Source organism: Eumetopias jubatus, unplaced genomic scaffold (assembly GCF_037043125.1).
Source record: "Eumetopias jubatus isolate StellerSeaLion01/CBP00866 unplaced genomic scaffold, mEumJub1_p1.0 scaffold_5, whole genome shotgun sequence".
In the NCBI taxonomy this organism is placed as follows: domain Eukaryota; kingdom Metazoa; phylum Chordata; class Mammalia; order Carnivora; family Otariidae; genus Eumetopias; species Eumetopias jubatus.
In genome coordinates, this window is record NW_028274811.1 from 58,908,879 (window position 1) to 58,925,833 (window position 16,955).

The 16,955-nt window shown below is 34.2% G+C and overlaps 1 protein-coding gene across 2 annotated transcripts in view; it reads right to left on the minus strand.

The window, feature by feature from the left end:
• Positions 1 to 16,955, minus strand: part of AP3B1 (adaptor related protein complex 3 subunit beta 1) — a 259,009-nt gene that overhangs the window by 105,849 nt on the left and 136,205 nt on the right. For both annotated transcript variants that reach the window (XM_028114478.2, XM_028114479.2), the window contains exon 15: positions 10,771 to 10,947. In XM_028114478.2, coding sequence (XP_027970279.1) covers positions 10,771 to 10,947 — 177 coding nt within the window. The remainder of the gene's footprint in view (positions 1 to 10,770; positions 10,948 to 16,955) is intronic.

Below are 16,955 nucleotides of genomic sequence, written 5' to 3' on the forward strand. Positions count from 1 at the left end.
CACTGAACTGGATTACTGCAAATTATTTGCAGTGCATTTAGCTGTTACTTTTTCATAAAAGCAAGCTGCTGATGCCCTCTAAAAACTAGGATAAAAGACTCCTTCCATTTTTTTCCCCATACTGCTTATAGCCTCTAGTAATATTGGTCATTTATTTATTTATGTAAGGCAGCAACTTATTATAGTAGCTTTTACACTGTAATAAGATTTCCAAAGTCAATTTTTGAACGTACTACATTAACATATATTGAGATAATTTTAATAGTAATTAAACCAAAATCGAAATGTTATCAAATAGGTATTTTAAACTTCAGTTATTTTACTGAAAAAGCATAGCTTTAATTTAGGTTACACAAATACAATTGTAGCTAGAAATTAAATAGGATTCATAATACATAGAAAAAATAAACATCTATATTAGAACAATTTATAGACATTAGAAACGGACACAAAATAAAATCAATCAAGTCAGGCAGAGCTAAAGACAATTCTAGAACAATAAGTCAAAGTACACAAATGGTGTGGTAAACTCTTTTACAGTAATAATTGGTTAAGATAATTGATTTGGATAGAAAGCAACCTTCCTGCAGTAACAATGTATTTATAAAGCATTAACCTAGTTCCAATAAAATAGAACTATAAAAAATACAAGGGAAAAATGTTAATAGAGCTATTCTGAATTTGGTTACCAATAATCGCTATTCTCTAATTACTAGACTATGTTGGTTCAACTACAGATAAGAAAAATTCTATGATTCATTTTTAAAGACAATCAGCAAAATAGTCACCAAATGAGGAATGCAGCTCAAAACAAAGTGTGGTGTCCTGGACTAGGTTATTAGCTTTCTGAGACAGCCTGGGAAATATACTAACCACCAGTTTTCTCAAATGCAGTGAGAATTTACAACCAGTGTAATTCTGAAGTCCATCTGAGTGTGGTGATTTAGAAGATGAAATTAAAATAAATCAGAGAAATAAAATAAGTCTGTTCATTACAATGATTTCCTAAAAATTTTAATTCCAGTATAGTTAACATACAGTGTTATATTAATTTCAGGTGTACGATATAGTGACTAAATGATTTTTTTTTTGAGCTAGTGGAGTGACATATTTAGCTTCTATTTGTGATCCGCAAAATTAATTTTTAGGAAATTAAACTATTTCAGTATACTAACAGACACTATCAAGAGTTAGGGAATTTTAAGCAATTAAAATTTTGTAATTTTTAAAGTATGCATTTATTTACTGTAAAACTTGTTTGATCATATTGGTGGGCTTATAAAAACAGTTCTATTAAACATCGTTTTCAAAATGAGAATTCTTTCTAAAAGATAAAAACCTATCTATGTATAATGATGCATTGAAAGTATAAGCGAATAATTATTCACCATACATTCATATACTTTAATCAGTTTCTTAGGAGTATCTACCTCTAGTACTGTCATTGATATTTCTCTGAAGAACATATTTTAATTTTTTTTTTATTTTTTAAAAATTTATTTATTTGACAGAGAGAGGCAGCCAAATAGGGAACACAAGCAGAGGCAATGGGACAGGGAGAAGCAGGCCTCCAGCCGAGCAGGAAACCCGATGCGGGGCTTGATCCCAGGACCCCGGGATCATGACCCGAGCCAGAGGCAGAAGGTTAACGACTGAGCCACCCAGGCACCCCTGAAGAACATATTTTAATATGGTCTTATCTTGAACTTTTTTAAAAAATATAAGACTATCCACAATCCTTTCAAAACTGAATTTATGATCAATAATTATGAAATTCTTGACGTTTTCAACTTACTCTCTTCTTCTATAGACCATAATATTTTTAATGAAGAAAACACCCTCTTTACAGTATTAAACAATCTGGTAAGCATAAAGAAAATCCTGTTGATAGAATGATATTCTCATCATGCTTTCTTTCATGCTGGTATCTGTAAAAATATCAAGCCTAGATACTTAACTTTTACCCCTCCAATCTTTTTTTTGATAATTATTTTTATGAGACGAAACTTTAAGTTATTCTCTATTTATGCTTTTTAAAATATTTCACCAAATTTAGAAACTGCAAAATCAATTACCTTCTCAGTTTCATTTCACTCCAATACAAAATAGGAGCTCCATCAAAAAAGTCTTTATATTAGTTGAGATACTGCAAATGACAAAACTTCAAAAATAAATCTTGAGGTCTTAACACTTAACTTGAAGGGATAAATTTCAGTAACTCCTTGCTTGCAAGATTTGTTTCCAAGAATTGCCATTTGCTAAAATTTTCAAAAGTCGAAGGTTTTTGGCACTCAATTTGGTAAACACTTTAAAGATTTCCAATTGATTCTGAATCAAAATCTAACAAAGAGAAGTTCTGCTTACTCCCATCCCCTCCCCTGGTTAAAAAAAAAAAAAAAGAAAGAAAAGCCAACATAGGACACTTAGAGGTTAATTTACAAAGCAGTTTTTCACAAAATCATGTTTCTAGGATCCAGGTGGTAACATGCAGCAAAAATGTTGTGTACAAGAGTGTAGGCTGTCATGCTTATGTATTTTTTTCAGTATTAGCTTCATGACAAGAATTCTGTAGTTCAATTAAACTATATATATCAAATATCAGTATATTTGGCCATTACAGTTTTATTTCAGTAGACAAACAGAGATGGTTTGCATGCACCACAACTAATTCTCAAAATGCTTCTTTGTTTTAATTTAATAAGAAATTGATTTTACCATGACAACATTTTTAGCAAAACCAAGTAATTTTATCTTCCATGTTGACCTTTTAAATTTACAAGAGCATTTACAGCACTCTGACAGAATAAACTTTCAAAAGCTTTGCTTTGATTCCATTTATAGCACTGATAGAAAAAACATATAAAAGCTTTGAGTGAAAAAAGTCAACCTATTATTGGAATTAATTGATTTTTTATTTGAAAACTAGCATTGTTTAGGTCCTTTTTCTGCTAATGGAGCCAATATATTAACAGTCACTGCTTCATTTTTCATATGTGCAAAAGAGAACTTGGAATATAAAATGAAGAAAATTAATTTTTAAAAAGTTATCTAAATGAGATCTTATATCACAGAGAGATATGTAAACATCTTCTGTACCTGTATATATTTAATTGTGATCTTGAGACACAATCTTCTTAAAATAACTCTTAGGCTTTTTAAATAGATGCTGATGCTTTTTTTAGCAGACACATTTTATCTTTTGGTGGTTGTGTGGTCAGTGATATCACTGCAGTTCTCATAGTGGATGGTAAATACTGATAAACATTTTGTGCATATTAAGTACCGAGAAAGAAATTCAGTACTTCATTAAGTATACACTTCAATTTTTAAGAACTGATTGCTGCTGTGTTTATAACAAGATAAAGGAAGAACTACCAAATAATAATATAAATAGGCTTTAGATTTACACTGCACAATAAATAACAAAAGAACTGACCACTCTCTAATGATCTATGGCAGGACTGTCTCCTGCACGTATTTCATCTACAACCAACCCCAAACTTCCCATGTCTTCCTTTGACGCCATCCACTGACAGCTTGGGAGCTTCATGCTTTGCACAGACCATAGCACAACCTGCTGGTACAAGTTGCCAGCAGATGAAACACTTCCAACACTTATCTCACCACCATTGAGAAAAGGAAGGATTTAGTTTTTTCCTACTCGCCCTGTCAGGGCACACTTCATTTTACCAGCACACATTCTGAATGCTGCTCTAAAAGAGAAATTACTTATATCTCAAAAAGGTTGGAAAAAGTCTTTCTGCTTTAAATGTCTTACATATTTAAATGACATCTCTGTTCGTTGCACTTGTGTTTCCATGTCATTAGACAAAACCACAGCAGAGGTTAAAAGTACAATATGGAGGTCCACAAACTTTCTCTGTCCTACTTTAACACAACTATTAATGACAAAAATGAAAAATTTGGGGCAAATCCCAAACTGGATAGGACACAGAGACAACAGACATATATTAAGTCTGTCCTGGGCAACAATGACAAAGAAAGTAAACAATGGTCAAGTAAATAATCACGGGCATTTTAATATAACCAAAGACTCAATCTAAAACCAGATGGGACATTAAATAGTACTTTTAAATAGGTTTTACTCATAAAATTATAAAAGACAAAGAGAATACAATGTACCTAAATAACAGAAACATTAATATCTTATATAACTGTTTGTTAAATTTTGATTTCAGATTATTTTTTTCTTCTTAAATTTAAAGGATTATGACTGGTATCACCTAACAGCTAATGCTACCCAGACACTACACCAATTACATTCCTTTCAGACTGACTCTAAGTCACTGGGACATAGGAAAATGAATTTTGGGGAATGCTACATAAAAATTTTTAAATTCATTATTTAAAAAAACTTCTCAAAATATGGGCATATTTCTACGTAAACATTCTTGACAAGTAATAAACTGGTACATTATTTGCTCAAACCAGAGCATTCTTCAAATATTTATTAAGTCAGCACAAAATAATAAAAAAAGGTATCTTAAAATATAGTCCTCAAATCGGCTAAGATATACTCTTTATTTTTTTAATTTAATTTAATTTTATTATGTCATGTTAGTCACCATACATCATTAGTTTTTGATGTAGGGATCCACGATTCATTGTTTCCGTATAACACCCAGTGCTCCATGCAGTACATGCCCTCCTTAATACTCATCACCAGGCTAACCCATCCCCCCACCCCCCTCCCCTCTAGAACCCTCAGTTTGTTTCTCAGAGTCCATAGTCTCTCACGGTTCGTCTCCCCCTCCGATTCCCCCCCCCTTCATTTTTCCCTTCCTTCTCCTAATGTCCTCCACGCTATTCCTTATGTTCCACAAATAAGTGAAACCATATTATAATTGACTTTCTCTGCTTGACTTATTTCACTTAGCATCATCTCCTCCAGTCCCATCCATGTTGATGTGAAAGTTGGGTATTCATCCTTTCTGATGGCTGAGTAATATTCCATTGTATATATGGACCACATCTTCTTTATCCACTGAGATATACTCTTTAATTTAAGGAAAATAAAAATGTACACAGAATTTAGCATTTAGCACAGTGAAGATTAATATTGATTCCACACAGTTGTTATTTTGAAAAAGAAGGATATTGGCAAATGGTTTGGTAAATGAAAGTAAGCTACACAGAATTCTTAACCTACACCAGAGGGAAATCTAAGCAGTACCAGTGTTCCATATAATCAATTTCATCATTTTATGACTAACCAGGATTCTTTATATGACTTGGATGAAATTTCCTGAATTTAACAGTATCCATATTTTTGTCAACTTGAAAAGTTTTCTGTAAGTTCTTTCTTTATATGCTATATTTGCTTGAGTTTTTTAATGCCCAGAAAATATATCCAAGAAAGGGTAGCAATGTCAGTACATAGAGCTTAAGCCCCTTTTGCTGTCATGTTAAATCATGCTGGGGGCAGAGATAGATTTCTCCGAAGACTTGAATCACAGGGCAAGAGAGAATTTGTGGGTTGTTTTTTTGTTTCTAAGATTTTATTTATTTATTTAGAGTGTGAGTTGGGGGGAGAGGCAGATGGAGAGAGAGAGAATCTCTAGCAGACTTCATGCTAAGCACAGAGCCCGAAGTGGGGATCGATCCCAGGACCCTGAGATCATGACTTGAGCCAAAACCAAGAGTCGGATGCCCAAATGAATGAGCCATTCAGACACCCCAAGAGGGAATTTGTTTATAACTTCAGGAAGGATCCCCAAAATATAACTGTGATTTATAAAATTTCTTACTAAGAACCAAAAAGTCCAAAAAGCAATACAAAGAAAATACAAGTATTAAGGATACTCAATGAATCACTCTCTTTTCTAATAGTAGAAAAGTAGCAACCTGTCTCACAGAAAATGAGATACTTAAAATAAATGAATTATATTTATACATGTCAATATTTTAAAAACATGGTATTAAGTGAAAAAAGTAGATTACAAGAGTATGCAAGCAAATTATCAAATCCCACTAACCAGTAACATACTGTACAGATATATACTCATGTAATAAACACGTAAAACCACCCATGACTGAAGCACACCACCAATATGACAGCAGCTACAAATGGGGAGGAAAATAAGGTATGAACAGGAACTTAAGGTTTTACTTTTACTTGTTACACTCCCTTAAAAAAAAAAACAATTATGGCAAAAACACTGACTTAATCTTAGTGGTAGTTATATATCTATTCATACTATTTTGCACTTTTCTATAGGTTTGCATTATTTCATAAATTAAAAAGAAAAACATGAGCTAAGCAAAACACTAACATATATTACTCATCACTACATTTAAAAGATTACAGGAAGTTTAAAAATGAATGCACCCATTATTAATTTATAGCCACTATTAACCAGTTTAATCAACTCCTAGTTTTGTCTCAGACCTCAGTAGACTATTTCAAGGAAGTCATGCTCAACCTTTACACTGTCTTAAGAGCTGTAGAGCTTCAGCAACTTCAACTGATTTCAAAGTCCTTCAGCTTCTCCCGTCTAACATGAAATTACTCTCTTTGTATGAGTATTCTAACAGCATTTTCTACTCTTGATAACCATATCTAACCATTTTTTATTCGTAAAAGGAGGGATTTTCAGCATCCTTTTCTCAGTAGGGTAAACCGAAATGGAGCGTTCTTCCTAATGAGAATAAATTCTCACTAATGGGACTAATTCCCTTACTATAAACAATGATATTCTCTAAGAATAATCTAGCAGCTGGTTAGCAGTATAAACTAGGGGTACAAAAAGAGCATAATAACTAACATGGACTAAGCACTATTATGATCCAGGAAATCCTAACACTTTACATGGATTGTCTCCTTTGATCTTTATAATAATTTTGTGAGGTAGATACAGTACTTTGTGCTCTAGTAATTATTCTAAAAATGTGCATTTGTTCCAATTCAGTTGCATAATATGAATTTTGTGTTTGCTTGGGCATAATTTTGTCTGCAAGAAATACTAGATGAAGGCAGAAAATGGCTACCAGCTGAACTGGGCTCTTCAGGAATGACAAAACATACCAACTTCAAACATCTACCTCAGATCACTACATGTGTTATCAGTGGTACAACTTTCCATCCAATTTCAGATTAATCCTTCTTCCACTATGTAACTAACAAATCCAACCTTTTCAACACCCATTTCCACGTCAGGTCTTTTCCAAGGGAAAGAGCTATATTCACTGTATTATTTATACATTTCTTAACCATTTAACATGTGTAAAACTGTGCTCCTGTTTTTATTAGGTTCTTTTTAATTTATCATCAATGAAGTTTTTGAGTGTTGTCCCTCTAGTATTGTGCAATTTTGTAAAGCACGATGATTTTTAAGAACATTTATACTGCATTATAAAGAACTATTTAATTCCCAAATTACAGATAAGAAAAATAAGTCTTAGATAGGTTATATAATTTGTCCAAAATCATGTACCTAGTAAATGGTAAAACAGGATTTGCAGCCAGTCTAATACAAGAGCCTGTAGTACTACTCTCAATCACTACCTGCCCCCCAGTAACTGACATCAAATAGTTTTAAGATAGTCATCACAGTTAAATTGCTTTCCAAATACGAATTTCCATCTGAAATAACCACTGTATGAAGCAGTTTTATATATGTATATCCAAAAAGAAAAATATTAAAATGTTAAAGAATATATAATACAAATGATAAACAAGATGTTGATTTTTTTTTTAGGTACCATATTTTTCAGTTCTAGAATACTTCCATTTGATTCTTCTTTATAATTTCTATTTCTCCACCGACAATTCTTATCTTTTTGTCCATTGTGGATATATCTTCCTTTATATTGCTGGCTCCAGTTATAAAAAGCTGCTTCAAAGTGTTTATTCACAAATTCCAACATCTGGATCACCTCAGAGTTGGTTTCTGTTTCTTTCAATTTTCTTGAAAACTGATATTTTCCTGGTGTTTTGTTTTTGTGTGTGTGTGATAAAACACGTGACATTTGCCATCTTAACCATTTTCAGGTGTGCAGTTTAAGCACAGTGTTGTACAGCCAATACCATCATCCATCTCCAAAAATTTTTATATTCATAAATTGAAACTCCATATCCTTTAAACAATAACTTCCCATTATGGTTCTTCTTATATAGAATAATTTTGAATTGTATTTTGCACATTATGAATGTTATATTTTAGAGGCCTTGGACATTATCACACTCTGAGTATTGTTTTTTTTTAAGATTTATTTATTTATTTGAGAGAGAGAGAGTGCACCTAAGAGAGCAAGCGGGGGGGCGGGGGAGAAAAATCTCAAGCAGACTCTCCGCTGAGTGCAGAGCCCTACGCGGGGCTCAATCAAAGGACCCTGATATTATGACCTGAGCCAAAATGGAGAGTCTGATGTTTAACTGACAGAGCCACCCAGGTGCCCTGAGAGTACTGATTTTTATTTATTTATTTTAGCACACAATTAACATGGTTGAGTTCAAAGTGCAAACTTTGTCTCTTTGGTGCGGCTCAAATTTCAGTTCAGATCTTTATTCTAAGCTGTGCTGCTCTGAATCCACCTAACCATGTGTGGTTCAGGGGTCGGCCAGAGACCTGAGCAGAGTTATTCACAGATCTTGAGGCTCCGCGATATGGCTCATTCCCTTATGGAATTCTTCCCTAATTTTCTAATATCTATCATTTTCCTGAACTGTGTTCTCTACTTCTTCAGGCCAGAAGGACTTAGGTTTCCTTTTGGAGTTTTAGCCCCTGTGCAGAGTGCCAATTGTAGCCTGTTCCTCTGGATAAAAGCCATAGAAGTGGGGAAATTTACTCTATGCCACTCCCTTCTTCCAAGTGTTAATTCCCCTCCAGAATCTTCCTGCTTTTCTTTACTCCTCTGAGACTTTGGACAGTTATTATTTATTTTTTCCAAAGTTTATAGTTGTTCTCTATGGGAGGGTCAGTTCAGTAGGGATTAACTCAATATACTGAAAGCAGACTGTTGACTTATTTTTAAATTAGTTTTCATATCAGGTAAAAATATTTCGAGGTATTAAAGAAGTTCATTACTCAATTATTCCTCAAGCAAACAAATGAACACAATGTGCTAAATCTTATAAAAATTAATTTAGATCTCAGGTCCCAATAACTAAATAATTCATTAACAATTCTGGAATGCTCACTGAGGTATCTAAACCATAGGGAATTCAGATCTACAAATAAGTATCAGGACTTCATGGCAAACCAGTCCCTGAGCACTGTGGCTTGGTCTCCTTAATTCAGTTTTAAAGATGGCTAAAGTACCTAAGTACAGAAAACAATTTTTTACATTTAGGTCAAGTAAATCATTTATGTCTCTGTCTCATATCCAACAGATACGAACCATACAACTTAAAAACGCTGTCAAGTTGATGGTGATAAAAATTACTCTTTAATGCTTATTTTACCAATTCTTTCAAAACCCTTTTTCTTGAGAAATGAGAAACTGGAGAACGGAGCACAACTCTATAGACACTGCCACTCACCTATTTTTATATTTAAGCATTTAAAAAACAATGAGTTATATAAAAATGCATATGAAAACTTGGTATATTTTCTGAACATCATTATGCTTTCACCAGTTGGTGGTGAAGTCAATTTGTGGTTATCTAGAAGTATCATTCTAAAATATACAATAGAACACTTCAGAAGCTGAGCTCCAAAACTTCATTTAATAATACAGCTCAAGAAAAAAATGTCTGAGTGCAAGCTATGTTGTCTTCATATTCAAAAGATATCACAAACTATTTTCCATTATTGTTTCTTTATAGCTACAAAGAGGGCCAAAAACAGAACCTCCATTTAGTTGTGTAAGACTAACTACTTTTGGTCTGGATTAAGATTCTAATTTTGTATTAATTTTATAATAACCTAGAAGCTAAATACATTTAGAGTACCCAATTCTAGGTGTTATAATGACTTTCACAATACTACATGGATTTAGAGTGTCAGGCTAACATGCTGTTTTTATCAATAAACAAGAAACTCACAACAAACATAGCTGTTTCGGGCGCCTGGGTGGCTCAGTCGGTTAAGCGGCTGCCTTCGGCTCAGGTCATGATCCTGGAGTCCTGGGATCGAGTCCTGCATCAGGCTCCCTGCTCAGCGGGGAGTCTGCTTCTCCCTCTGACTCTCTTCCCTCTCGTGCTATCTCTCATTCTCTCTCTCTCAAATAAATAAATAAAATCTTTAAAAAAAAAAACAAAACATAGCTGTTTCATGACTCTCACTGCTCTCCTCTTTTCCTATTCTAGGGGTGCTGGGTGGCTCAGTCGGTTAAGCACTGCCTTCTGCTCAAGTCGTGATCCCAGGGTCTTGGGATCAAGCCCCACCTCAGACTCCCTGCTCAGCAGGAAGCCTGCTTCTCCCTCTTCTTCTGCCCCCCCACCCCACATGCTCGCTCTCTCTCAAATAAATAAAATCTTTTTTAAAAAAAGTCTTATCCTTCACAAAACTTTCATCTCTCACCTCATCCTACTTCAGACTTTCAACAACTTTCTCCTCCGAAGTTCCACTGTATCTTAATACTTCTATTACAGCGGTTACCGCATACTATTTCATTGTTATGTTTTTCTACCCTCCTAGACCAGAATGTCATTTCTCTGCACCACTACCTTCTAATACAGAACCTTAAGGAAACAGACACTTAGTGATCGTTGAGTGGACAGACTAATGCATGAATAGACTTTAGCTGCTTCATCAGAGTAAAGAGGAAAGCAAGTGTCACTTGGGAGACTAAGGTTTAGATTCTTACCTGTTTGGAGTTGGTTAAATACAATTTTGCTCCCAGATTTAAAATCTGCAGTTTTACCAGATCATCTTCACTAGTGAAACTTTTAGCCATCTTCCTCAAAACATCAGGGGCTATCTTAGGAACTCGTTCACAGTTTTCTCCAATTAGCCAAAGAATACTTGCTCTAGCCACAGGAACCTAATATTAGAAGCAGATTATATAGTCACAAATAAGATAATCACACTCCCTCCTTGATGATAACATAGAAAAGGCTCTAAATATAATAAAGGTTTTATATCCATTCATGTAACATGTATATCCAGGAAGTGTACTTTTAGTTATGGATTTTCTTTAGTTATCAAAAAATAAACACCCAGGAATTACCACTAAAACTGATTTCAGAGATAATGCGCCTTAGAAAAGATTCATAGAGAAAAAAACCATTTGTCTAGAATCTTGATTCTATCATAGATGTGCAAGTCCATTCACATTTGTTTATACATTACTGGTGTTACTTTTGCCCTACAATAGCAGAGGTAATTACAGTCGAACCTTGAACAATACAGGTTTGAACTGCAGTGGGTCTTTATTTTGGATTTTTTTCAATAAATACAGTATAATACTGTAAACGTATTTTCTCTTCCTTATGATTTTCATAACATTTTCTATTCTCTAGCTTATAAGAACTCGGTATGTAATACATGTAACATACAAAGTATGTGTTAATCAACTGTATATGTTATTGGTAAGGCTTCTGGTCAACAGTAGGCTACGAGCAGTTAAGTTTTTGGGGAGTCAAAGTTAAACCTGGATTTCTGATTGTAGGAGGGAGGGGGTTGGCACCCCTAACCCCTGCACTGTTCAGGTGCCAACTATTGTTGCATCAAAGACCATAAAGCTGAAAATATTCACTATCTAGCAATTTCAGAAAAGGTTTGCTGACTTCTGCTCTAGGGCTCTGGTTAATAAACCTCAATGCCCATAAAAATCATCTAGAATTCTTACTAAACCTACAGGGTTTTGGTATCAGGTCCAAGACAGTAGCTCTGTCGTGGGGCCCAGGAATTTACATTTTATGAAGCATCACAGATGATTTCTAAGATGGGAGGTCTGCAAACCATGTTTTGAGAATCCCCTGGATAATAGAAAAAAAGGAATAGATTCATTAAAGACTATGATTCCAAATTAAAACTCTTACTGTCCTCTATATATTTGCACCTACAGTACTGGGGATGTATAAAACTGACAAGATCATCAAAGTCTACTTACAAAATCATGAATCCTGGTCTATTATTTGGTCATCAACAAAAGAAATAGGGATAAGATAAATCTGTCCAATATGTGGTATTTTGGCATTATATTTTTTTAATAAAGTACATTTCAATATAATTTGTTTTTTTTTAAAAATTGCTTTGCTACAAATTGGAAACCTTCCATCAGCACCATTAAGGCCAACATTTTAGAGTATGCAAATTAGTTTTATTACTATTTATTTGTATCTTCTCTTACTCCAAAAGAGATTTGAAGGGGTATGTAAATTAGTTTTTGTGAACATTTTCACCTACTATAGAAAATCTGCTTTTTATAATAAATGAAAAAGCCAATGACTATCGTTAAAAGGAAGCATCACAAGAAGAGATAATAGTCTTTTTATGAAATCCTTTCCAATTCCTCAAATAAAGTCCTAATATTTTCACTACTGTTTCACAGCTATACAGGGCATAACTGTTAAAGAAGAAAGTGAGAATAAGGACCTTTGCACAGCTAAAATTTTATCACAATATCCACCACCTCAAATTCTTTCAAAACACCCATTTTATGAAATAGCATAAAATTATTAAGACACTCCTAAGTTGGGTTTCACCAGAAGCAAAATGAGGTCATCTGAAAGCTTTAAAATCAAAGTATATATTTTCAAAAATTATGACAATAGCATTATCTTTAAATTAATATTAGAGTAAGTTTAGTAAAAGGAATCACTGTATTCATGTAATAAGTTTACTAAGTATAAATATTCATATAATAATAAATGTTATTATGTGTATTCATGAAGTATGATAAAACTGATATCCTTACTGTACACTGATTGTGGAAAGAAAAAGGTTATTTCTAATGTTCCAAAGGTTACACTGCATTAAAACCTTACTCCCAATCTATTATTTTAAATTGGGCTAAAGAATAGTAATTGAGTGGTACATTAAATTTTCTAGCATGAAGCAATTCAAGTCGCCTGCCTTCATGAAAGGTACCTCTAAATAAGAATATATGCACAACCTCAGATTTTGGTTATGCTAGATTTACTTTTCTTAAATATTTTATTATATACTACTGGTATAAAATTTAGAATTCTAGGACATATTCCAACCTATGATCCTACTTTAAGTAATTTTCTTCTGATAACAGAGTTATAATTCTTTTTTGCAATTAAGAAGACAATCTCAAAAAGTTTCTTATATTCCTACTCATTAATATATGAAGATTAAAATAACAATATTTAAACACTCTAAACATTCATAATGCATACATTTAAAATACAACTCTGAGAAAAAATGAAAATCAATAAATTCTAATGCTCACAATGAAAATCTCAAAATGGTGGTGGTGGTGGACAGGGTGATATTCAGAGATTCTAGAACTGAGGTAATAAAATTTCCAAGTAAACATAAAAAAAAAAACTTCAGAAAACTTCTCCACAACAAGAAATAATATCAATATAAAATGTATTTATACCAAATTCTTGATGATGGCAATTTATTAAAAAGCTTAGGAAACTGACAAACCCAGTGTTTTTGTTTTTGTTTTTAAAGATTTTATTTATTTGACACAGAGAGACATAGCGAGAGAGGGAACACAAGCAGTGGGAGTGGGAGAGGGAGAAGCAGGCTTCCCCCGGATCAGGGAGCCTGATGTGGGGCTCGATCCCAGGACCCTGGGATCATGACCTGAGCCAAAGGCAGACGCTTAATGACTGAGCCACCCCGGCGCCCCAAACCCAGTGTTTTTGTGTTTGACTGCAACCAGAATCAAGATTTTCAGATTCCAGCCCTACCTTTCTTTCCCAATTAAGTTACAAGACTCCCATTTGTACACCACTGATACTATGATTCATAGTATCACTCTTTCAAAGATTTAAAGCAAATGAAAAAAGAGCAAATCAGAAAATTAGTCACTTTTTGTTCTCCATGGTCTTTTCAATCACAGAACAAACAGGACCACTGAACTAAAACCAAACTAATAATACACATATACAAATAACATACATATGTATAAGACATACTTTTATTATGAACCTCTGCTTTTCAGTATTTTGAAAGACAAGCTGAATTGTAAATGACTTTGATTCTTTATTCTAAATGCCCTGATCAAGTGGTTTTAAGTGCACTTTTTAAACCTTCTACAAGAAGGCGGTTTCCATTGTCTTTTAACCCATTAACTTGCCTGCAAAAAAATATGATTCCTAGCTGACCACAGCAGTTATAGAAAGACATCTAGGAAGATTTTAGAGATCACTCTCTAAGCAGTTCAATGTAAAAGCTACTGTGTTTCTTTCTTTTTTTTTTTTTTAAAGATTTTATTTATTTGAGAGAGAAAGAATGACAGATAGAAAGCACAAGAGGGAAGAGGGTCAGAGGGAGAAGCAGACTCCCCGCTGAGCAGGAGCCCGATGTGGGACTCGATCCCGGACTCCAGGATCATGACCTGAGCCGAAGGCAGTCGCTTAACCAAAGCCACCCAGGCACCCAAAGCTATTGTGTTTCAACACTAGCCACTGCACAATGCAACACCTAAAATAAATCCTGCAACAACATCAATTTTATTTATTTAAATTTGTCAAAGGCAAAATCAGTCAACATCTAAACCAACTGCATACAACTAGCAAATCAGATCCAATATTCTGTATCTGGACTCAATATGCATTAACACTTTAGCATGAATTAAGTGGGGGCAGCAGGGCAAGGGCAGTTACCTTGCGAAAAGGCAGGCATTCAGTGGGGCACCAGGGCAAGGAGTACATAAAGTACTATTTTAGTATTACTCAGTAGTCTTCACAAAATAACATCCTTTAATTATTCTCTTATGATAGTAAATCCTTATCTGTCCCATAAAACATTATATGAAACTCTGATGGAGCAATCTTCATGTAGCATGCATTTTATTCTGGAAAAACTCTGCTTTAAAAGAGGTCTTTACTACACATGAAGTATAGTCCAAAGGATAAAATAGTCACAATCAAAATATATAAGTTGACTGTACTACCAACACAGATATATCTTATCTAATCTGAATTTAAAAAGTAGAATTAATTTAAATTTTAGTTCTCATATTTTCAACTATGCCACTTCATAAGTAACAAATGGAATCAAAATCTTGAATATAAAAAAATCTAAGTTCCTTTTTAAAAAAAATTACATAACTAACATTTACTGAGTTCTTACAATATGCCTGGCACTGTTTTAAGACTTTACCTGTTTTCTCTCTCAGTCTATTATATAACACAAAGTCCTGAGAAAGTAGGCTCTACCATTATTCCCATTTGATATATGAGGAAACTGGGGCACAAAGGGGTTAAGAAACTTGCCCAACATCTTACAGCTAGCTTGTCGGTGGTGGAACTAAGACTGGAAGTCCAAGTCTGAATCCAGAGTTCACCATGGCCACTGGACAGAGACAAAATGAGTGTGCTGTACTAGGAAAAATACCAGCCAGCAAGGCAAGAAGACTGGTTCTGGTCCTAGATTGATCATGTATATCATGGAGACAAATAACTTCACATCCGTAGGCCTCATTTACTCATTAATCAAATGAAGGATTACTCCTTTGGCCCAGTTCTGCCATAGTGTACAATGGCTCCTTTATGGCCTTCTGCAGATCTTCCAAGAGCCAGCCTTTTCAGAAGAGGTCTAGGCCTTTCTCTTGACAATTCCTGCATGCATGCATGTGGGGCATTTCCCCACCTCCTTAGATCTCTTGTTCTATGGATAAGATGGCCAGAGTGGAAAGAGATCTGGCTATCATTTTTGTTACCCCTCCTGGAGGGTAGATGAGCCCAGGATTCTACCCTGATAAAGCAGCTTATGCACTAAGAGAAAACATGCTCAAGTGTTCTTTTGTCCTCTGACACTATCCAGATTGGCTCTTTCTAAACAGCACTGGTTTAAGATACCACCTCTGGATATAGGGTGAAATATACAGAGATTCAGGAAAAAAAGGTTTCATTTCAGGCTCTCGGGCTTAGCCTCCCATTTTAGAATCAATCACTTACCCACATTTAAGAGTCATCAAGTGCTTGGTCACAATAAAAAGGCCTGTTTCCTTTTCCACATGTCTATTACTATTAAGTAAATAGCTCTCTTGAATATTTGGAGGAAACGGATTCTAGGGATTCAGTCACTCCCCTGTCAGTTATATCCCTCACCACCTTCTTCTGGAGTAACTTGTACCTCCATTCCCTAATCATTTTTAGGATTGTGCATCACAAACTATCTTGCATTTTTCTTCCTTGTCCCACTTCAAGCACTTCAACTTCCTCAGATACATTAAGTAAACAGTAACAACTCATCACCTTTTAATTCTCCAAAATTTCAAATTTTTGCGATATGCCTGCATAGTTTTCTTATAATTATTTGAATCTCCCTTTAATTTTTATCATGCCTCGTAACTGAAATCACTGATTAATTCCCACAGTATTTTGACTAACTCTTGGGATTTTCTACATATAGGATCGTATCAACCTGTATCATATCCTTGCATTGCTCCTGATCTCAGGGGAAACGTTTTCTATTTTTTCCCACTGAGTATAATGTTAGCTGTAGGTATGTCATAAATGGCCCTTATGTTGAGGTATGTTCCTTCTACAACCAATTTGTTAAGGGTTTTATCATGAAAGGATGTTGTATTTTGTCAAATGCTTTTTCCTAACTCTATTCAGATAATCATGTGATTTTTGTCTTTCATCTTATTAGTGATGTACTGATTTTACTGATTTGTGTAGAGTGAACCATCTTTGCATCCAAAGGAAAAATCCCATTTGGTCATGGTGTATAATCCTTTTAAAGCGTTCTTGAATTCAGTTTGCTAATATTTTGCTGAAATTTTTTCCATCTATATTCATCAGAGATATTGGTCTACAGTTTTTTTTCTTGTGGTATCCTATTTGCTTTTGGTATCAAAGTAATGTTGGTCTTGCAGAATGGGTTTGGAAGTGT